Source organism: Magnolia sinica, chromosome 5 (genome assembly GCF_029962835.1).
Source record: "Magnolia sinica isolate HGM2019 chromosome 5, MsV1, whole genome shotgun sequence".
Taxonomy (NCBI): Eukaryota; Viridiplantae; Streptophyta; class Magnoliopsida; order Magnoliales; family Magnoliaceae; genus Magnolia; species Magnolia sinica.
This window is the reverse complement of record NC_080577.1, coordinates 23,897,147-23,921,839: the sequence shown is the minus strand read 5'-3', so window position 1 is coordinate 23,921,839 and position 24,693 is coordinate 23,897,147. Positions and strand designations below refer to the sequence as shown.

Below are 24,693 nucleotides of genomic sequence, written 5' to 3'. Positions count from 1 at the left end.
GTCAGGCATGTTGGACTTGGTATCGAGTTCGGGTCAACCTGTCTCAAAACCGGATCGAGTCGAGTCAGCCCTAACTCGGCCCGACTCGACTCGATGCCCAGCTCTAGTGAATTCACTGCTCGGATGCCCACAAACTCGCGGTTTGGCACGTGTAACCGCGTTGGACTCTCTTCCAAACAGCGGCGAAGTTCACTGCATGGATTTAGGGATTTTCAAAATTTCAAGAGGGAAAGCCAACAGGACGGGGAGAATCAGGGTTAGGGTTTTGAAATGCTGTGGCTGAGAGCGAGATTGAGCTCGAGATGGAGGATCCAAAGGTTCTCCTCCGCCGCCTGTCGTCTTCGTGGTATCGAGGACGAGGGGGCCTGGTTCTACTCCTCCGAGTGGTGGGGAACGGAATCCGACGGCCACACCGTTTTCCAATCGAATTCCGTTAAAGGAAACGGCGATGTATCCGTCGTCGCGTATCCTTCTTCAAGACCGGTTAGTTCCTTTCCAGGAATCTCTCTCTCTCTCTCTCTCTCTCTCTCTCTCTCTCTCTCTCTCTCATTAGTAGAAGCTCATAGCTGTTATGTTCAGTGACGTTCATGTGGGTATAGCTGTAAATCATTCAAAGCTCTGTTCTTGGATTGTCTGGAATTTCTTTACGATGCCTACAAACGGGACTAGCATGAAGGAAATGGCAAAGGACTGCCGCCGCCCATGTGTTTATGTGGCACACGTGTGCAGGATCAGGGGCATTCATGAGGTGGCTACTGCCTTTGGTATGCCCTGTTCCACTCCCATGGTAGGTCCCTTACACGACATCATGGACCCTACTAAACTCCATTCAACTCCCCATGTACATAAATAGACATGCTTTAGTTATCAGCTGATGGCTCTGCACGTAGACGTGACATGTGCCCTTGTGGGTCCCACATATAGACTCCAATGCCGGCCGACCCACTGAAATAGATTGAAGACTCCGCCCAACTGATAGCGGCCCATTTTCGGTTGCGTTGATTCTCTACTGGGCTACTCTCCATTGACACTTTGAGCTAGGTTATGTATCTGTGCCTAGCAATTTTATTTTATGTACAATGCCATGCCCATGGCATACTTGTGTGGCATTGGCACGTCATTAACACAGTCTATGAAGTGCATAAAGATGATGACCCACATCACAGAGACATCCATTTGGAACATAAACTAAAAAATAGAATTCCACAGTGACCCATCTATGGCGATTGGCTTTATGAATCCAATGACGGGCAGAATACGGCCATGAGTCTGCATGATGCAACCTGTGTCCCGAGGCTTCTTTGAATTGATTGATTGAAGGTGGGGTCTGGCAACATCTGTTATCTTGTTATCACAGGCTATGCCGTAACAACAGCCCATCTAAACACATTGATTCATTAGATATTTAATTCCAAGAATGTTCGAGCTTTCTTTAACTTTTATCAATGACTTGTTTTTTGTAGATGAGATGTGGACCCACCATCAGGTAGGACTTGCTTTCATTTGTATACTGCGAGATCTTTGGAATCATGATTATGTCATCCACCAAAGAGACCTATATTTTCTCTTTTTGTTCGGTTAGTAATGTTTTATTAAAAAGAGAGGCCTGGAGGCAAACTGACCAACAATAAGTGGCATATGTGGAGTTAATTAGATGAAATATGCCAAAGCCTCCACCAAGGAGCAAACAAGATGTTTAATTTGAAAGATTATGGTGGAAATTGGGATGTTATTGCCGCAAATGATTTTTTCCTTTCTCCCAATAGGCCAGATGATAGTTGCAAAGCATGACCTCCTTAAAACTCCTCCCCATTTTTACCTAAAAGACAAAACCCCCACGTTTTTCATTATGGATTGAGTGTTCTGGATTATCGGTCATTGCGATCCATATCACTATGTTTAGGGACCTGAAATTATGGCTCTCTATCCTTACTATTGATTGAGTTAATGCAAACTTATATTTACAATGTAGAGTTTTATACTTTTATTTATTTACCTAGAATACAACATAAAGCATATGGTAAGCGTGGCTACATCTCATGGCATCATTAATCAAACTTGTGTGCTCATATGCTACGATAAAAAAGGATGGCTGAAAGTAAGAATCATCATTTACTTGAAGTTGCTAGGGTGTTGTTGTTGAATATGAAAATTCCAAAATTGTTTTGGAGCGATGCGGTTTGAACTGCATGCTACCTAATAAATCGGATGCTGTCATATGTCTTAGATGGAAGATCTCTCTCTCTCTCTCTTTTTCTTTTTTTTTTTTTTTGGTTATGTATCCTTAGACTCCTTATTTTGTTCCTCCTAAAGTATTCAGTATGTGTGTTTCATACATCGGCTTGATCATGTCCATGACAAGTTTGAACCAAAGGCTATTAAACATTTTTTTTTTTTTTTTTGGATATTCTCAAGCTCAACGGGAATGTAAGTGTTATGATCCCGTCTCCACAAACGTTATGTGTTAGCCGATGTTACATTCTTTGCACATACTCCTACTCCATATTTCTTAAGGGAGGAAAGTCTTTGTAGTTTGAAGAAAGTTTTTTTTTTTTGAAAGATAACACAATGTATATTAAAAACGAAGGAGAAAAGGAAATACAAAAAGAGAAGCAACAGATCTGCTGAGAGGGCAGAAATGACTACACTTTGAGAAAAAGAAGGTCATATTATTATTTTTTTTTTTGAAAGATAACACAATGTATACAATGTGTAGATCCACCTTTGTAGGCCTACTCCAGACGTTCAAAGCATGGAGATGAAGTGCATATAAGCATGCTTTAAAAAAAAAATCAATCCTCTTAACCCGTCAGACGATTATTGTCCCTTTAAATCATCACCTATATCATCAAATGAAGGTAATTTGCCCATCACTCCTTGTAAAGGTATACATTCTTAAACTCACAATTCAACTTTCCAATTTGTTTTCTTTGTTGGTTTATCTCCTTCATTTCGACAATTTTCTCTGTCCTTGTCATTTGTGTCTATTTCTCATTCTTTATAGAAGGCTTTCGGTAGTGATGGGTGGAAACGAGCTATGGGAGAAGAAATGGCTGTGCTTTATAAAAAAATAAACTTAGACATTAACTAAACTACCTGTCGGAAAATGTGCAGTAGGGTGTATACAGTGAAGTATAACTTCGGATAGTTCAATTGATCGTTAAAAGCTCGGTTGGTTGCTAAAGGGTACTCTTAGACTCTAGGAGTCGACTATTTAGAGACCTCTCTTGTGGCAAAACTTTACTTTATACGTGTGATTGTTTCCATTGTTGTAAATTTGGATTGGCCTCTGTATAAGCTTGATGTGAAGAATGCTGCTCTTCTTGGAGATCTTGCTGAAAAAGTTTATATGGAGCAATCGCCTGTTTTTGTTGCCCAGGATTCAAACAATGTATCTTGCCTTAAGAAGTTAATCTATGGTTTAGAGCAATCTCCAAGAGCTTTGTTCGATAAGTTCAATAAAGTGGTGTCTGAATTCGGGATTAAATGTAGCCAGGCTTACCACTGTCTTTATAAGATGAAGTGAAGTAGGTATCATTGTGTTGGTTGTGTATGTGGATGATATCATTGTCACATGCAACGGCAATACAAGTATGGACAAGTTGAAGAAGTTTTTACAACAACACTTTTATACCAAGGACTTGGATTGTCTTTGATACTTATTGGGCATTAAGGTGATAAGGTCTAAGGTGGGGATCAATTTGTCACAATGAAAATATGTGATAGATTTACTAGCCGAGATAGGCCTTCTAGGAGCCAAGCCCGCCAAAACTCTCAAGGATATAAATAAAAAACTTAGTGTGGATAAGGAAGAATTGTTTGATAATACAGAGTTTTTTTTTTTTTCTTGAAACACAACTAAGGTGATGCGGACACAAGCGCATTCAAGGTGTACCAACGAAGAAAGCGCCAACCACAAGTGCCGTCCTTGTGGATAGGCGACTATTGAGGAGATGAAGACCTTTCATATGTGATTGGACATATAGAAGACCCCACTCAGGGAAGACGCATGTGAAGGAAGATTGGAGAAAGAAGACCGAACGCCCAAACTTTCCCGTACTTATGTTATTTGCGCGTTTTTGACTTAGGGGTCTTTTAGTAATTTTATGTCTTTATTTGCTTATTCTAGGGGTATTTTAGTAATTTTATGTCTTTATTTGCTTATTTAAGTGGGCTAAAGCCCTAAACTCGAATTTTAACTATTGATTAATGAAAAGCAAACCCTTTGGCTGCCACCTTCCTCTCTTCTCTCTAATGGTGCTTCTTCTCTTCCCTTGATCTTCTTCTTCTAATTTCTTCTTGTGCCCCTCCAACTTCTTTAAGGTAATAATTTTCTTCCTTCTATTTTTCAGTTTTGGCTAATCCTTCTTCGATCAAAATCTTGAGAACCGATCTAAACCCTAAACCCCCAAATTCTCAAATCCCTAATTCGAGAAACTTCTTGGTTCTTCGGACTAGTGATCTTCGTTGATCGATTGGGTGTGACCATGCAAGATCGGGAGGTCTCATCCCTCGCCGGATCCAACCTAAGTAGTAATTGAATTCCATAATCCATGGTTGTGGTGATGGCCCGCTCCATTGCATGTTTCCTTTATGATTTTCTCAGTTATGATGATTACTGTTAGAATTTTAGATCATTTATTCCTTTTATTTCCGCTGTTTAATTATGTCCATGAGCATGCATCATAATTAGGGCTGTCCTGCGTCAAATTTGGTATCAAAGCCTAGGCTTGCATGGTTTTTGTCTAGATCGAGTTATCAAATTAGGGTTTTGATATTTAGGTTTAACTTAGGAAAGTTCCAGGTTTAGAAAGTTTTCAATTTTAGAAACTTTCCAATTTTAGAAAGTTCCTAATTTGAAAAATTTCCAGATTTGAGTAGTTTCCTGTTTCAACTTAATTGTGTCAGTTCATAGTAGTTTTGCATTCATCGCATTCATCTTGAAAGTCATAACACCTAGTAGTCTAGTTAGGTAGTGTTTGGTTCAAGTCTTCATCGTATGCCCACGAAAAGAGGTAGAGGTTTCGGACTTCAACTTACCATGAATAACGAGCAGTTATCTGAGCAACTTGCTCAATTGATACAAAAGATAACCGCCCTAGAAGCGGGTCAAAGGCGTGAGTTTGCCCACCTTGAGAACCAAATTACCACTATCATGACTAAGGTGGAGCAACTAGAGGCGTCCCAAAAGGAAAACCCCGCTGTAGGGGAAGATGCGCACTCCCAAGTGGAAGGAATTATTGAAGAACGCGCTGCCACACGTGGTGGTAGTGAGGATAGAGATCGTAGTAACGGTCATGGTGTGGTGCGAGAGGCACGAGCCACATGTGGTCATCAAGACCGCTATGATCCAGATGAGCGTGCGATGAAGAGTGTGAGAGTTGAGGCCTCGAGTTTTGATGGGCGCTTGGATCCCAAGGCATACCTTGACTGGGTTGCTGACATGGACCACTACTTTGAGTGGTATGGCATGTCGGAAAACTGTTAAATGCGGTTTACTAAGATGAAGCTTGTGGGTCAAGCCAAGCTCTTCTGGACCAACACCGAGCGTAGGATAGAGAGAGTTGATAGAGCCCCTATCACACATTGGTATGAGATGAAAGAGAAGTTGAAGGAGAAGTACCTTCCTCTCTCATACCGTCAGAAGCTCCTTGACCAATGACAATCCTTACACCAAGGGTCAATGCCTGCCGCTGACTACATCGCTAAATTTGAAGAGTATGTGATGCGATGTGATATCCAAGAAGACCCTCTAGTAATGCTCTCGCGTTTCAAGACGGGCCTTTGTGCGGATTTTCAGCGCGAGCTTATTACTCGGCCCTTAACGGACTTAGATGAAGCATATCAAGTCGTGCAGGAGTTAGAGCAATATTTGAAGGCTCCTGTCGTTCGTCGTTTTGAGTCCCGAGACTCCAGTGCTAGATCTAGTTCCCAAGGAACTAGACCTAATATTGGTAGTCAACCTAGGGCACAGGCGACCATTCCACCTAGGCCTAGGGAGGACAAGGGCAAAGGGGTTCTTGGTGCCGGTTCTAGTAACATGAGCCAAGTGAGGTGCTATGAGTGTGGTAACCTTGGCCACATGTCTAATCAGTGTCCTACGGAGAGTCGTGGGAGAGCCTTAGTTATAGGCGAGTCCCACGAGGGTGGAGATGACCAGGGTGATTATGAAGTTGAAGAGTATCACCCTGAAGGAGGACTTACTGATGAAGAAGAAGTGGATGGAGAAGCAACGCTTGTAGTAGTCAGGCGTGTGTTAGCTTAGTCTAGAAGTAGTGCTGACTGGCATCGAAGCACTATCTTCTACACTATTGCCAAGTGTGGTGAAAAGAATTGTAAGGTGATAGTGGACAGTGGAAGTTGTCAGAATGTGATTTCCACTAGCACCTTAGATCGCTTAAAACTGAAATCCACACCTCATCCAGACCCGTATAAAGTTTCTTGGGTTGACAAGACATCCCTACCTGTCACCTAGCAATGTCTAGTCCCCATTGAGTTTGGGTCATACAAAGAGTCCCTGTGCTGTGATGTTTTACCTATGGATGTGGGACATGTTACCCTAGGTAGACCGTCGCTATTCGATAATGATGTCACGATCTTTGGCCGTTCGAATGCGTGTACTTTTATGTATAATGGTAAAAAGATCAAACTTAATCCCATGCCACCTGAGAATATACTAGGGAAGAAGAAGGATGAGAAGGCAAGTGAGCCTAGAGAAATGGGGAAATCCAAACCTAAGTCTTTACATATAATCAGCGCAAGAGAGTTTGAAAAAGAGGATAAGGAGTCTATGGTGTATGCCCTTGTGGCTAGAGAAATTACACTTGAAGTTCCATCAGAGTTGTCCCGTGAGGTGACCTCGGTCCTGAAGGAATACAGTGATGTATTTCCTGAAGACTTACCGAATGAGTTGCCACCTATGAGGGACATACAACATGCCATTGATCTTGTCCCATGGTCTACTCTACCGAACCTTCCTCACTACAGGATGAACCCTGCAGCGCATGCAGAGTTGAAGAAGCAAGTTGATGAGCTTCTGCAAAAGGGTTTCATCAAAGTGAGTATGAGCCCGTGTGCCGTGCCTGCATTGTTGACGCCAAAGACGGCACGTGGCGCATGTGTGTGGACAGCCGTGCCATAAACAAAATTACTGTCAAGTATATGTTCCCTATACCTAGACTTGATGATATGCTTGACATGATGGCCAGGTCCACTATATTCTCTAAGATATGCCTCAAGAGTGGATATCACCAAATCCGTATACGCCCAGGAGATGAGTGGAAGATGGTGTTTAAGACGAAAGATGGGCTGTATGAGTGGTTGGTTATGCCCTTCGGCTTAGACTAACGCACCCAGTACTTTCATGCGGGTGATGACACAAGCTTTGAGGCCGTTCATGGAAAAATTCCTAGTGGTGTACTTTGACGATATTCTTATTTATAGTACCACTAAGGAATCACACCTTGAACATTTAAAGAAGGTCTGTAGTGTCCTTAGGAAGGAAAAGTTGTACGCTAATCTTAAGAAATGTGCATTCATGTCTAGCCAAGTTGTGTTCTTAGGATTTATAATGTCATCTGAAGGGATGCGCGCAGACCCTGAAAAAGTCAGGGCCATAGTTGAGTGGCCAGAACCAAGGAACATTCATGAGGTGCGAAGTTTTTACGGCCTAGCAACTTTTTATCGTTGGTTCATTAGGGGTTTTAGCACGATCATGGCTCCCATTACTGAGTGCATGAAAAAGGGAGAGTTCGTGTGGTCTAAAGCCGTCGTTAAGGCTTTTAAAGAAATTAAGGGCAAGATGGTGGAAGCTCCTGTCATGTGTCTACCTGACTTTTCTAAAGTCTTTGTAGTAGCGTGCGATACGTCTGGTGTCGGTATAGGTGGAGTGTTGAGTCAAGAAGGACACCCAGTGGCCTATTTCAGTAAGAAACTGAATGAGGCAAAACAAAAATACTCCACTTACGACAAAGAATTTTATGCGGTAGTGCAATACCTGAAACATTGGCGACACCACCTCCTACCGCAAGAATTCGTTTTGTTTTCTGACCATGAGGCTTTGAGATATTTGCATTTTCAGAAGAAACTCAACCTAAGGCATGCCAAGTGGGTATCGTTTCTTTAGGAATATTCGTTTGTTTTGAAACACAAGGCCGGGGTTGAAAACAAACCAGCGGATGCCTTTAGTGGGAGAGTGGCGTTGCTCAACTCCTTGAGTGTAGAGGTAGTCGGATTTGAGCAACTAAAAGATGAATACCCCATATGTCCTGATTTTGGGGGTACTTACGCGTCGCTCTCTAGTGACCAGCATATTATGGGTGAATATGTTCTTAAAGATGGCTTTCTTTTCAAGGGAGACAGACTTTGTATTCCCCGTATGTCCCTTCGTGAATTCCTCATCTGGGAGCTTCATGCAGGAGGGATAGCTGGCCATTTTGGTCGTGATAAGACCATTGCCCTTGTGGAAGATCGTTTCTATTGGCCAAGCCTCAAGCGAGACGTAGCCAAAGTTTTAGGGCAGTGTCGAACATGTCAGCTGGCAAAGCAAAGAAAGCAAAATACCGGGCTATACACGCCATTGCCAGTGCCACATACTCCGTGGCAGGACATTAGTATGGACTTCGTGCTCGGGCTTCCCAAGACTATAAAAAAGCACAATTCCGTTTTTGTCGTTGTAGACCGTTTTTCTAAAATGACGCATTTCCTCCCATGTTCGAAGACGTCAGATGCATCTCATGTTGCTTGTCTCTTTTTTGATGGTGTGGTGCGTCTCCATGGGTTACCTAAAACCATAGTGTCTGATCGTGATGTTCGATTTACTAGCTATTTTTGGAAGACACTGTGGCACATTATGGGAACTCGTTTACAATTTTCTACTGCTTACCACCCATAAACAGATGGTCAAACTGAAGTGGTAAACCGTAGCTTTGGAAATCTTCTACGTTGTCTAGTGGGTGAACATGTTAAGACTTAGGACCTAATTTTACCAACTGCTGAACTTGCTTATAATGGGTCAGTTAATAGATCTACAGGGTTGAGTCCTTTTGAAATTGTAAGTGGTTATAAACCTAGAATGCCCATAGATCTCTTACCTATGTCTGTTACCCAAAGGTCTTCTGAGTCAGCCGATGCATTCGCACGCCATATTCATGATTTGCATACACATATTAGACAACGGTTAAATAAGAGCAATGATGATTATAAAGTTTCAGCTGATTCTCATCGTAGACTGCAAGAATTTCAAGAAGGAGACTATGTAATGGTGCGAATAAGTCCAGACCGATTCTCTCAAGGATCTGCAAAGAAATTACAAGCGCGTAGTGCTGGACCATTCAAGATATTACAAAAGGTTGGGTCCAACGCGTATCGGGTTGACCTTCCACCTGAAATGAGCATTAATCCAACTTTTAATGTGAAAGATCTAGTCCGTGCCCATACTCCCATTGTTGATACATCGTCCCTTTCATGACCTTTTTCTGAGTTTGCTACCCAGCCCCTTCCACCCCCTCCTCCACCCATTACCCATAAAGAAGTAATTGAGAAAATCTTGGATGACGAGATAGTATCCACGAGAGATGGGGGTTTCCAAAGGTATCTTGTCAAGTGGAAGAACAAACCATCGTCTGAATCTACGTGGCTGTCAGGCGACGCATTCTGGGGTATTGATCCAGATCTACTCGAGCGCTACAAAAGTTTCAACTCGTCGGAGTTGAGTTTTTCTCACCCGAGGGGAATTGATGCGGACACAAGCGCATTCAAGGTGTACCAACGAAGAAAGCGCCAATCACAAGTGCCGTCCTTGTGGATAGACGACTATTGAGGAGCTGAAGACCTTTCACATGTGATTGGACATATAGAAGACCCCACTCAGGGAAGACACATGTGAAGGAAGATTGGAGAAAGAAGACCGAGCGCCCAAACTTTCCCGTACTTATGTTATTTGCGCGTTTTTGATTTAGTTAGGGGTCTTTTAGTAATTTTATGTCTTTATTTGCTTATTCTAGGGGTATTTTAGTAATTTTATGTCTTTATTTGCTTATTTAAGTGGGCTAAAGCCCTAAACTCGAATTTTAACTATTGATTAATGAAAAGCAAACCCTTTGGTTGCCTCCTTCCTCTATTCTCTCTAATGGTGCTTCTTCTCTTCCCTTGATCTTCTTCTTCTTCTAATTTCTTCTTGTGCCCCTCCAACTTCTTCAAGGTAATAATTTTCTTCCTTCTATTTTTCAGTTTTGGCTAATCCTTCTTTGATCAAAATCTTGAGAACCGATATAAACCCTAAACCCCCAAATTCTTAAATCCCTAATCCGAGAAACTTCTTGGTTCTTCGGACTACTGATCTTTGTTGATCGATTGGGTGTGACCATGCAAGATCGGGAGGTCTCATCCCTCGCCGGATCCAACCTAAGTAGTAATTGAATTCCATAATCCATGGTTGTGGTGATGGCCCGCTCCATTGCATGTTTCCTTTATGATTTTCTCAGTTATGATGATTACTGTTAGAATTTTAGATCATTTATTTATTTTATTTCCACTGTTTAATTATGTCCATGAGCATGCATCATAATTAGGGCTGTCCTGCGTCACAAGGATTGGCCCTTGGACACTCACTCAGAGAGATATCGTCTGTTTGTTGGAAAGTTAATTTATTTAATGATTACCCGACCTAATATTATATATCTAGTCAGTATGGTTAGTTAGTTCATTGAAGTCCTCGTGTCCCTCATATGGAAGTCATGCTTCGCATCCTCAGGTATTTAAATGGAACTTCTGGTTGTGGTATCCTCAATAAGCGGAATGGTTGTCTTCGAGTATGAGGTTATTCTAATGCACATTGGGTTAGTTCTCCATTTGATAGACAATCTACTACTAGTTACTGTACCTTTGTAGGTGGTACTCTTGTTAGATGGAAGAGTAAGAAGCAAAGTATGGTAGCTCGTTCAAGTGCGGAGGCAAAATACTAGGTAATGAGCCATGTGACGTGTGAACTCATTTGGCTAAAGACTCTAATGTGTGAGCTTGGGTTTGTGGTTGATATTCCCCCTATGTTGTATTGTAATAATCAAGCGGCCTCTACATTCTAAAAAATCCTATCTATCATGAGAGAACCAAGCACATTGATGTAGATTGTCACTTCATCCTGAAGAAAGTGGCTAGCAATGAAATTTCATGCCGTTTGTCAAGTCCCAAGATCAATTGGCAGACATGTTCACTAAAGCTCTAGGTAGTACTAATTTACATTGTCTGTTTGTCAAGCTGAGCATTCATGATCAAGGTATCCCGTATCGGTATCGGTTGGTGTAACGGTGACCTCCAAAACCGATATGGATACGGGGGTGTAACGGCGATACGGGGGCGTAACGGCCTGTAACGGTGTAATTTTTTTTTTTTTTTGCCAAAAAAATATGGATTAAATCCGGAATATTCTAAGCATTCCAAATATGCATTCATTTATAAATTAGAACATGTTTATGGTGGTGTAACGGTCCACTCTTTGGTGAGAAGTTGTATCAGACTGTCTGATGAATTTATGAACCAAATAACCTGAATTTGACTACAAAATTCATATATTTAATTTTCTAACTATCTACTATCAATGATAGATATATTAGAATGAATGTAATATGAAAATATCTTACATTAGGTGTTTGCAATTATTTTTGAGGAATTTCTCGAACATACCTATGGACGTGACTGTAATTCCTGTCTATGACCTGTCAACCTCAAGTCAAGAATATTAAAAAAATAAAAATTAATATTGTCTGATATACTCCCCTGCAACTTGATTAAGGATTACTTGATTGGTTGTCAGGGGAGCTATTTTAAATATAAGTTCGGCAGTGTCAAGTGTGTGCTTGGCTTCTTGCAATAATACTGCTGTGAGCTGTCTGTTGCAAATGCTTACTTTAATACAAATATATACTCACAATCACAAGTCACCACGAAAATGAAAATCTGCTTTTTTGTGGTTGCTCGACCTCCACATCATCGTCATCATCACCATCAGGCTGAGGTTGTCCAATAGGTGTAGGTGCTGCATTTGCATATCGATAATATCCAGTGCCAGAAGGAAATACTAGATCAACGAACTAGAGGATGACTGATCCTGATTAGGCAACGACTCTGACCCCGAGTAAGGATATCCACCAGTGCCCGTCGAATAGCCATACTGATACTGGTGCCCATACTCAGGCTGCTGAGAATCTTGAGATCGAGAGTGTGCTGTGATGAGTAACTTGGATTTGGATCTGGATATCTATAGTCATAAGGATATTGATCGGGAGGACTACTCCAACATGAATGTGATGGAACAGGCTCAGTATAACCATCATAATCATAATCCAATTGACCATAAAATTATCTATCATAATAACCAGGACCATGAGCCTACTGATGTTCCGGACCTCACGGACCCGGTGCACCACTAGATGTACCCTCCTCCAGCTAGCTGTATCGTGACTCAGTACACTCATAAGTTCGACCTCGTGTACTACCTCGTCGATGTTCATCGGCATCGCGATCTGTAGACGGCTGTATAGGGTGCTGAGCAACACCAGAAGTGCCAGCACTAGGGGCAGGGGGGTCATCATCACCATCATCCGACACGGTCACGCTATCACTGCTCGTACTCTTTTGTTGATCTTGACCCATATTTGGTATAAACGCTGCCCCTCTTACAGGGTCCAACACATCTGCACGACTCTCTTGTTGTGCTCTGCGTATTTCTGGGTCATCAATTTCCAGTTCTTCACTATCCTCTTCAATTTGCTTTTCTCTTGTTTCCAACCAAGGGAGAAGTGGGTCATCCTCATCATAAATATTGTCCAAGTTTATTGGACAGTAGTCTCCGTCATCGGCATCTGTAATGCTCCTATGATGTCGTCGCATTCTTAGTTTTATATTGTAGTGCATGAAGACAAGTCTATCTAATATTTTAGTCTGCAATCTATTCCTATTTCAAACAATCTATTCCTATTCTTTGAATGAATAAGCGCAAAACAACTCCAATTCCTTTCGCAGCTAGAGGAAGATGTTGTCTGACTCAAAACTTTTACTGCAATTTTTTGGAGAGCCTTCGTACTCGCTCTGAAATTAATCCACCATTCGGCCGGTTGCAACCTAGATACTGCATGCTGTGTAAGAGCATCTCCAAAGCTACCAAGGCGATTTCCAAATGTATCTAATTCATTCAACACCTTTATTTGCAGATCTAAGTCAGGCTCTAATCTCTTTATCATATTTTTTAGCCTGACACGAACTTCATCATCCGCAACAAATGATTGGGCATATCTATACCTAGGATTTAGGTAGTAACCTGCTGCATGAAGATCGTGATGGAGTTGTTTTGTCCATCTCCTATCGATCATCCTCCAATAAGACTCCCAGCTTCTACAATCACACTGAATTGCTAACTTTGCCTTATCTATGACATCGTATAGGAAGCTTATGGTAGATGCTTCGTCGGTTTCAACAAGACGGAGTACCCTCATTAGTGGCTCCATCACCTTTAGGATGACTTAACCCTCTTTCAATATTTGTTGTCCCGTATGGTGTTCGCAACTTCAATCGGTGTCCCTGATGTCGTCTTCCTATGTTTTGTGTTGAGCCATTCTCGGGAAGCGAATATCTCACTCAACTCTCCCCTATGTTGGAATAAACTCTCTAATGCTATAAAGTTTGTTGCGAATCTAGTCGCCGCAGGCTTCAACAACTCTCGTCCTTTCGTGAATTTTCTCATTATTGTGACTATTTGATTATGATTGTAAATAAACGTCGTCACTTCTCTTGCCTTTTCGACTATTTCCTTAACATTCTTCTTCTTCCCAATATCTTCCAATATAAGATCAATACAATGGGCAGCACATGGTGACTAAAAAAGATGTTTTCTCTTATTCATCAACAAATGTCCTGCATGCTTATATGATGCTTCATTATCTGTCACAATCTACACTACATTCTCCTCTCCAATCTCTTCCACAACTTTATCCATTAGTCCAGTAATATAATTAGAATCTTTTGTTATCTCTGAGGCATCAATTAACTTATGGTATATAGTTCCTAAGTGGCAGTACACCATGAAGTTGATCATGCTGCATCTAGTTGGGACAGTCCAACCATCACACATGATCGTGCATCCTCTGGCTTGCCATACAGGTTTAAAGGTAGCCACTTATGCTTTCACATCCGTATACTCTGCATCTGTCCATTTCCCCCTAATCTCCTTAGCCGTGGGAGCTTTTATTCCTTCACCTGCTTTTGTTGCTGCATCAATTACCACCTGCCAATATGGAGAATTGGCCGCGTTAGGAGGTATGTTGGCATGTATAAATAACTTTGCTGCTGCTCTACCTAATTTCTCAACGGAAGTTCTACTCCACATTTGTTTTGTCTTCTTTTGTTTAGTTGATTCTTTCCTAAACAGGATTGGATCAATAGAGGGTCTCCTAGGCTCATTTACTTCTTCATCCAAACGTATAGAGGCATCACATGAAGTCTGTTGTCGGCTCCTAAACACACGTCGTAACCCACCAAACCTACCCCCCCTGCAGAAGCAGTTGCACTTCCAGTCCCAGTCCCACTCCCACTGCCCCTCCTGTATCACGCACTGACCCATGTGTGTCATACATGCGGCGACGTTCTTCCTATTCATGAGCTAGACGCAAGCTCTCTCTCCTAGCTATAGTTAAGTCCCGATCTGAATCTTCGTTAGAATCAACAATATCTTCATCACGAACGCCCATATATTCAGGACCAAACACGTTCTGTCGAGCTGCATCCAAAACATCATCTTTCTTCTTTTGTATAGCAACACGTTTACCCTTCGACTCATCCAGATTAGCTTGCATTAAAAGCATTATCTCTTTCAGTACTCTAATACATACCACAACTTGGCCCTTTTGATGTGTCAAATGTTGTTTGAGACGGGTAATTCCACCAATTACTATTCTATCACAATACTTGCACCTCATTTGGTGCCTAGTACCATCAACCCTCTCACAATGTTGCCATCTAATATCCTCACTCACTTGTTGTTGGCCAGACCCAGACATTTCTTTAAGTTTAGGTAGGTACTAGATAATTAGATATAGATTAGAGTATGAGTGTATGAGTGTATGACTTATGTCAATAAAGATGATTTTATGTTCTAACTAAACCCTAAGAAGCTCCAAAACCTGTCCAATATAAGCAAATAAAAACATAAAGTCACTAATTCAAAAATAGAAATAAATTATAAAATGACACCACAAATCTATAAAATGCACATTAACATGTTCTACCATGATTAACACATCAAATTCTATGATTAAATCAGCAAACTATTTATTAAAAAAATGATTTTTCGAATTTTTTTAGAAAAGGGCCAAAATTAATGCGTAAATAGAAAAAAATATAAAATGACACCCTAAATCTGTAAAATGCACATTAACATGTTCAACTATGATTAACACATCATATGACATGGTTAAAACAACAAAACAATCATTAAAAAATGATTTTTCGAATTAAAAAAAAAAGGGCCAAAATTAATGCGTAAATAGAAAAAAATATAAAATGACACCCCAAATTTGTAAAATGCACATTAACATGTTCAGCTATGATTAACACATCACATAACATGATTAAAACAACAAAACAATCATTAAAAAATGATTTTTCGAATTTAAAAAAAGGGCCAAAATTAATGCGTAAATAGAAAAAAATATAAAAATATAAAAAAAAAAAAAAAAATGACACCCCAAATCTGTAAAATGCACATTAACATGTTCAACTATGATTAACACATCACATGGCATGATCAAAACAATAAAACAGTCATTAAAAAATGAATTTTTGAATTTTTAACAAAAGGGCCAAAATTAGTGCGTAAATAGAAAAAATATAAAAATATATAAAATGGCACCCCAAATCTGTAAAATGCACAGTAACATGTTCAACTATGATTAACACATCACATAGCATGATTAAAACAGCAAAACAATCATTAAAAAATGATTTTTCGAATTTTTAAAAAATTGGCTAAAATTAATGCGTAAATAGAAAAAAATATAAAAAAAATATAAAATGACACCCTAAATCTGTAAAATGCACATTAACATGTTCAACTATGATTAACACATCACATGACATGATTAAAACAGTAAAACAATCATTAAAAAATGATTTTTCGAATTTTAAAAAAATGGCCAAAATTAATGCGTAAATAGAAAAAAATATAAAAATATATAAAATGGCACCCCAAATCTGTAAAATGCACATTAACATGTTCTACTATGATTAACACATCACATGGCATGATTAAAACAGCAAAACAATCATTAAAAAATGATTTTATGAATTTTTAAAAAAAGGGCCAAAATTAATGCGTAAATAGAAAAAAATATATAAAAAATATAAAATGGCACCCCAAATCTGTAAAATGCACATTAACATGTTCTACTATGATTAACACATCACATGACATGATTTAAACAGCAAAACAATAATTAAAAAATGATTTTTTGAATTTTTTTAAAAAAGGGCCAAAATTAATGCGTAAATAGAAAAAAATATAAAATGGTATCACAAATCTGTAAAATGCACATTAACATGTTCTACTATGATTAACATATCATATGACATGATTAAAAGAGCAAAACATATTAAAAAAGTATAAATACCTATTTTTAACGAATTTCTAAAAAATGGCCCACCAAGCTTCGATTCAAGAAAATTCGTAATATAATGTGTTTTTATCTCAAATACCAAGCCAAGATTGGTCGAAAATAGTAGTAGAAGGATTGAGTGAGAGTTTGGAAGCAAATGGTTAAAAAAGAAAAAAAGAAAAAGAAAAAACGGAGCTTAAAAAGGCAAAAAAATGTGACCGTTATATGACCATTACGGGCTAGCCGTTATGGCCAATACGTAACTGTTTTGGGACACCTTGTTCATCTTATATATATATATATATATATAGCGGAACGCTCACCTGCGATCCAGTTCGTATGGACTACATATAAACTTTTTTGAGAACTCATCATATCTGATGAGTCTCGAAAATCTGAATGGTCCACATGAAGCAGAACCTCAAGAAACCCCCTGGTACGAAATTTTACTTTGAACCAAAACTTCGGTGGGCCATGAAAAATGCAAACAGTTTCTTCCCTTGATTTGAATTTCTCTTTGCTATGGCCCACCTGAATCTTATATCAGGGTGAAAATTCACCTCATAAGGTTTCATGGGATTCCGCATATTATGGACCGTTCGGATTCGACACCCATGACACGTGTACAAAGGTGCGCACGTGCATAGGTGCGTAGGTGAGCATTCCTCTCTCTCTCTCTCTCTCTCTCTCTCTCTCTCTCTCTATATATATATATATATATATATATATATATATATATATATGCTTCAACTTGAGAGGCCATGTTAACGGATATGGGCCGTGCCACTGTATGGCCCACTAATCTCTAACTTTTAGCTCGTATATTTTATTATTAGTGATTTGGGACATAGTGGGTATTTTTGCTTTTGCTATTAATGGGCAAACTTGTCATTATTAATTTTATGATTTAATATAAAGGAGGAGAGGTGGGGGCGTGTGATGCAACTCTAATCTCTCTCCCTCTCTCTCTCTCTCTCTCTCTCTCTCTCTTTGTCAATCACAATCACACATGCCTAGACTAGATCTTAATATATAAGTAGGTCCAAAGAATAGAAAAATATTCCCAGCCTTGATTTTTTGTTCTATCTTCTCCCAAACTTTAAGCCGCCTTTTTTTCTTTCCTTTCCCCGTGTCTTGACTGCCCATTTGGTGAATCCCCCTTTACTTGGCATTTTGATGTGCAAATTCTTAGTTTTGTTGTATTCTTTTTGTCCCAGGATGCAGCCCATTGGCCAGCAATGGAAAAATGGCTTCAAGAAAGGTACGCAAAGATACATCCAGAATCTGAACACAATGGACTGTTTAGGATACTCAGTTATCAATGGCGTGTCCTACGCTTTAATGGCAACACTCGCCAAAGTGCAGTTAAAATCATGGCTGCTTATAGGAAATCAGACCCTGGCACTGTATACGTTTTGCAGCAGCCCCTTTTAGCTGGTCCATGTAAATTCCTTCACCTGCTCTTTAGCAATTTCTATGCTTTAATTTCAGCTGAAAAACAATGAATTGGTAATGCATGTTGTTGTCTCATTACTAAAGGTGTTTTCTGTCACTGCAGAATTTGTTGATTCAATCTCAACATGTTGTTGTCTCATTACTAAAGGTGTTTTCTGTCGCTGCAGAATTTGTTGATTCAATCTCAACTAAGAATATAGCTTTTCCAGAGAGTTTCTTGCAGCATGACATGCACTTTTACTGATGAGCTGTCGATCTTGTACTAGAACATTCCTTAAACTGGTAGCAGTGAAGGGCCAGCTGATTCCCTACCCCAGTAAAGGAGGGATTATATCAGGTAGGTTGCTGGTTGTTGAACATCTGCCCAGGAGGATTCATAAAGCCAACCCCAAGTAGTTGGGACAAGGCTATTGTGATGATGATAATGATCATTCAAATCTTGCACTCATGGTTGTCAATATCGTCCAATACAACTCAGTGTCATTTGAGTTGTATCATTTTTGGTCCGAAACAATATGAGTCACCACACTGATATGGGACTAAGTGGGATGGAATCAGGGCAAGTTGTACCAGTTTCGGTCCCCACTCCCCAGGCAAGTCGCACTTCGAAACCGGTACTTAAATCCATGTTTGCACTCTGAAACACAATGCAAGTTTGTAACACGATGTAGTCAAATGTGCTAGTCTAGTTGAGGATAAAAAAATGCAAGTGTAATTTCCAGTCCACATTTAATGACGAGCTAATAATACGTCTTGCTTTCACCCTTTTTACCTGAACACATTGTGTTGTTTTATCTGTTATGGTGTTTTGTTCGACTCACTAGGGGGTTTTTGGTTTTTATATTTCTTGGCTTAACATTTCCTTGTTTTTAGAAAAAAATTGAGTGCGATTCACACTTATAGGGTGGTTTTTACATTCCACCGCTATTGCTATAAAAACTTGCCCCGACTTTTTGTTGGGGAAGGAAAAACCTGGGGAATTAAGACAGAAGTTTAGACTTCTCCCAGGTTTCCCCAAAAAACCAGGTGAATCAATCAAACAAAAAATAATCATTGTCCAAGAAACACAAGGCTGACTCTAGACATTCCCCAGGGAACATAAAAACCAGGGAAGGAATTCCCCAGCAATCAAACAGGCCTGTAGGATTTGGCTGCCAATACATTAGGATGGATAACATTCAGCTCCCTCTGCTTGGTGAAATGATGAAGAGGAGAATTAAAGTGTTCCACATGCTACTACATGTGCTTGCTCCTGCTTTTTATGGCTCCATAGTTCCCGATAATTGCTCAATGCATTTTAATTAAAGAAGTGATCAATTAGAGGTTCTTGTTATGTACGAAATAATTCCTCGCTCACTTCTGCTCTATATTGGACATTCTATTGCACCAGAGCATGAGCTGTTTGGGTTGTCTTATCTGCATAAGTTGAACATGACTGGTGCAAAAAAAAAAAAGAAGTTGAACATGACCAGTGATGGCTATTACATTAACTGCTTAATCTGTCAATATCATGTACTAGTTATCTAATACAAAATCCATGCACTCTGTTTTGGATGTCTATTTTATTAGACTTCCGACCTACAATAGGTTTTTTGACAACAATATTAAGTTTCTCATGTCTTGTGGGGTCCCAAGTTTGCAAATATTAAGCTTTTGTATGTATTTATGAAGGCTGCTTTCAATGGGACAAGTTGTTGACAAGTCATTGTTTTTGAACAGAACAGTGAAGCAGCTCACCAAAATTTATGGAAAGGTTATGAATTGGAACACATCCAATATCTGGTATAATTAGGATACGGAATGGTGGAGAATCATGTCAGAATAGATCAGTTAGCCACACAATTGCATCAATTGAGAAAGTTAAGGGGTTGATCATTGATTGGGCAGCGATGTCTCCGAAATTGGTGGAAAGTCAGCTTGTGAGATAGGAATTGGTTGGTCCAGTCTGGTAGGGTAGCGATGGGTTTTCTTCCCTGATTAAATAATCATTTGATCTCACGATGCTGTCAATGCGTCAACCCTCCTAATTTTTGCAGCTTTATTCCTGTTTTACACATTTCTTTGTATTTTGGTTCGTCGGTTTTTTGTTAGTCACGTTATTTGCTCAAAAAAAAAGAAAAAAGGGAAGTCAGAATAGCAGATGGTGCTCATTGCTACAACATCTGGCTTTTACTTTTGGTTTGACAGTCCAACTGCTATGCCATTATGCCAGAGAGGGGTTTGAGTGAATTTGCTTAGTCAGGAGAATGTTATTTGATGAATAGATCTTAAATTTCATCTCGAGGGTGTCACTCACTCTCATATGTAGATTTTCACTTGACTTCCAGAACTAACAAGTTGATATGCTTACATGCATTTCATTCTCTTTTAAACATTGAGTATTTTCTCAACCATTTCATCACGTAGACTTTCTGAATAGTAGCATTTGTTTCTTGAATACTGTTTTCTGTATAAACTTTCCTTACCTCTTGGGGATTTGGACAATTTTGCAGAGCATTTTCTATCATGTGGTGTCATTTCTATTCAAAATGTAACCCTTGGTTAGATGTGTTAGATTTTTTGATGATTTATTGTGTTTCTCCATTTCCATATGCTGTCTATGTTTGGCATTGAATGATTGATGCCTCAGATATTCTCCAAACCGGAAACTATTCCTACTTATTTTGATTTTGGGGCCTGGTCTTTTATGGTAATTTTGAACTACTGATTGATCTGGATGATTTTATCTGGCAGACTTAAAAAGTATGGTTTCAGCTGGTTTGGCTTCACTAGCATCTTGCAATTATGACTTCATCGGTGCAGTTTGTGGGAAGAAAATAATGCGTGTTTTATGCATTGGTCATGGTGGTGGAAGCCTACCCTTATTTTTGGCAAGTAAAATTCAAGGTGGGGTACCCTTCCTTTTTCTTTTTTCATCAGATACATTAGAGGTTCTCTATGTCATTTTCAGTTGTAGAGTTGATACTTTCCCAATGCAAAAGCACCAAGACAGGCTGTAGACATGCTAGGCTCAGAAACATAAGACTTGATTAGGATAATGGAAAAGAAGAACTGAAAACCCCTTCTCTGGCTAGAGAATCTGCCATAGTGTTAGCTTCCCTAGGAACATGCTGAAAAATGATGCGTGATGAGCATGGTTGGAGCATTATGGAATTGGACATGAAGGCGAATTCCAGAGCGCATAACAATGCTCTGACACTCAAAATTCAAATATCAATCTTATTGTGTGCATTGCTTCTTTTATGTTTGTTTTGTTGGTTTCACTCTGTCAGAGAAGTCTTCATACAATGTGTTTCCTTTCCATGGGGGAGTTTTCTTGCTTAATTATGCTGATTCAGGAAAAAAAAATTACTAGCTTTCATTGTATAGATTTTTTTTCCATTAAAATTTTTTCTGCCTATTGAAAACTTGAGCACATTTTGTGATGTTTTAAGAGTTTGCCAATATTCCATTAACCAAGTTAAGGAAACTCATCTTGACTTGGGCTTGACAACTCCTTGAGCCTAGTTGACAGGATCTGGTTGGGCTCTTTCTGGTTGATTCAATTGAATCCCGTATTGGAAGTGAATAATTAATAATATATAGAAATAGTGAAGATGACAGCCCCAAAATAGCTGGAGAAGGTTAAGACGATGATGGTGATGATGGAAATATTGAAGATACTTATAAAAATTGAAGGTTTATACCAACAAACCAGTATAAACAATGCAAGTTTGGCTAAAGACTTTTAAGGCTGAATTTGAGTAGATTCTAAGGGGGTGTTTGGATCGTAAGTTGCTTAAGATAAGCTACTTATTCCACAAGTAGCTTATCTTCCTTTCTACTTATTAAGAAGATTAGTATGTTTGGCAAACAACATATTTATTAGCTTCTCCTCTCTTTTGTCTCTCCTGATGCCTCTCTTCAGCAACTTATGAAAAGTAGAAAAGCTAAAAAAATTCACTGAAGTGATTAGTAAAAAAGTTACTTATAACTAATCATAAACCAAACTTATCTGACATAAGTCACTTATCTACTGCTGTCAGTAGAAAAAGTAACTTATTTGGTGGTATCCAAATGGCCCCTAAATGTGAAGAACTAGTCAATAGCAACTCAATAGTATCATATGTGATTCAAGGATCAGTAGGTCAAAAACTTGGTCATTTCTATGTAGAAACTCATTGAATTTTAGAAGTCGTCTAAAAATTGGTGTGAGAATTAAAATGTGTTGATGTGACCATATCTTTTTTTCCCCCCTCAATTTATTTATTATATTTATCCCTTTTTTTTTTCGTTAATTTTTGAAAGGAGTGTCAAAAAACCAGTTGCTCTAAAAGCTCGAGCCGTTAGAAGATGGTGTATCGATGTATATTAAGGGACTTTAACACTCCCCCGCACGTGCAAGGTGGAACTCCTCATGGGAACATACTGGGACATATTAGGGAGGCATGTTTGCTGCTCCCGGGATTCAAACACAAGACCTTCCTCTCTAATACCATGTCAAACAACCAGTTGCTCTAAAAGCTCGAGCCGTTAGAAGATGGTGTATCGTTGTATATCAAGGGACTTTAACAAGGAGAACTTTGTGTACACACATATCTGCCGCAATCCAAAATGGTGGGTGGGAATCTTAACACACATTTCAACAGTCTTACCAAAAATTGCATTTGAAATACTTGCTAAATTCCTGCCAGCCATCTCAAAATGTGGTGAGGGCTATGCACACATCAAACTCTTGGTGTGCACATGCACATTGAAGCTGTGCCCTTTTCCAAGAAGTCCTAAACAATGTTATGATTTTTTATTTTATTTTATTTATTTATTTATTTTGTGTCATAAATTACCATGGCACCCACATGCCATTACTGAAATGTGTATACCGTGCAAAAATGCGGGTGAGGTATGATATAGAAGATGATTAGCTCTCCCCCACCAAAGCAGGAAAGGACTATAGTTGGTTAAGGAAAAAAAAAAAATCATTTTGGAAAACAATTATGCCTCTTTTTCAATGGGCTCAAGCCTGTAGCTCAATGGGAGAGAGCATGTTTCAACATTAACGTCTTGTCTTGGGTTCATGTCCTTCTTACTTCTCCAAATTAAATAAATTTAAGTCATGGTTTGCATGTCCATTAATAGAAAATTCATGATTTACTAGCTTAGATCAGGGCCCTGTTGAAATATTGTGATATCAGTCTATTTCAATTTATAATGTTGGTAGAATTTGAGTGGACCATTGTCTAAAGGTGCAATATATCCTATAAACAGTAGATTAGGTTTGTTTTACAAACCTCTTAGACACTCTTAAATCTCTGTGATATCACTCAATTTCAAATTATAATGTTGGTAGAACCTGAATGTTGCACTGTCACATGGATATGACAACAGCTCTTGTTAGTTTCTGGACGAGGCAAATAGAACAGAAGTGGAACAACTCAATGTTTTTCACCATCAATCGTAACCCTGATCTAAATTCTTCTTCTCTTCAGGGGCAGTTGTCCATGTTGTCGAGATTGATCCTGTTGTCATCTCAGCCTCAGTTCAAGCCATGGGCTTCCCTGCATCTGCAGTGAAAATGCCCACTGATTCCTCTCCCTTACAACCTGACATAGTCGATCACGTACTGTGGAAAGGCATCTCCGAACGGCTTTTCCTCTACGAAGCAGATGGAGAGAACTTCGTCCTGGACAATAACAATATCTATGACTTGATCTTCATAGATGCTTACGATGGCGATGATATTTTCCCTCACAAGCTGTGGGACCCACATGGCCCATTTCTTGGAGCCCTCAGAAGCAGGCTCCATCCTGAGCACGGGACCGTTGTCGTCAACCTTCTCGCGGACTCCGATGTCTTGACCCCAGATGGGAGTGACTCACCCCATCCTTATTACCGTACTCTACCCATGGGTAAGTATGTCTATCAAGTTTGCAGATCATACAAAGATACGTTGTTAGGGAAAAGCATCGGCAAAAAGAGGGAGGTTAGTTCCGGGTTTGCTTTTACTGTTTCAGTTCCTTGGCTTTGCAACATGTCTCTCGTCGTTAGCAAAGGTGCTTGCCTTGATAGGCATTTGATTTCAGACATCCTCAAATCTAAATCCTGTTTGCTGGAAGATGCTCTTGATTTGCCGTTTTACTGTTTACAGTATATAAGGAGAGATTTTGTATTGGTGGATTAATTGCCTATGGAATTGATAGTGAGGTGATGGCTTGTTTTACTTGCATTGAAATGCAGGCTGTCTTCTTTCGGTTATGCTAATAGATTCATATGCAAATTCGATGGTGTTGTGGATGTATTACCCAAACAAATTGCTATTGTTAGTCGATGAAGTCGAAACAGCCAAATTGCAGTTTCCTTCCCTGCATTTCTCATTGAGGAGGCTGCTGCCGCAATCATGATTATATTAATTTCAAATTAGGTTGCAATCTGAGAGTGCCACTACCACTGATTTTCTTCCCCCTGGTTAGACAGAATGTTCGCAATTCAATTCTCTTGTGCATCCAAAGACAGTATAAGTTTTATGTGGTCATATGTTAGCATTGTAGTCATTTCGGGGCTATTTGGATATTCATGGAACCCAAATAATCAGCTGTATTAGTTTACATGGTAATGTGTT

At 39.5% G+C, this 24,693-nt stretch overlaps 1 protein-coding gene and 1 long non-coding RNA gene across 2 annotated transcripts; both read left to right on the top strand.

Annotated features, from left to right (window-relative positions):
• Positions 1–301: 301 nt before the first annotated feature.
• LOC131245777 (uncharacterized) lies at positions 302–24,437 on the top strand. The gene is made up of 5 exons (XM_058245461.1): positions 302–483; positions 17,861–17,904; positions 18,009–18,086; positions 20,832–20,984; positions 23,564–24,437. Exons 1-5 carry the CDS (start codon positions 449–451, stop codon positions 24,253–24,255), a joined length of 1,002 nt encoding a protein of 333 aa, XP_058101444.1. The 5' UTR covers positions 302–448; the 3' UTR covers positions 24,256–24,437.
• Positions 13,419–16,338, top strand: LOC131245778 (uncharacterized). Its single transcript, XR_009170980.1, has 2 exons — positions 13,419–15,064; positions 15,097–16,338. It is a non-coding gene; the product is annotated as an uncharacterized LOC131245778 (long non-coding RNA).
• Positions 24,438–24,693: the final 256 nt, after the last annotated feature.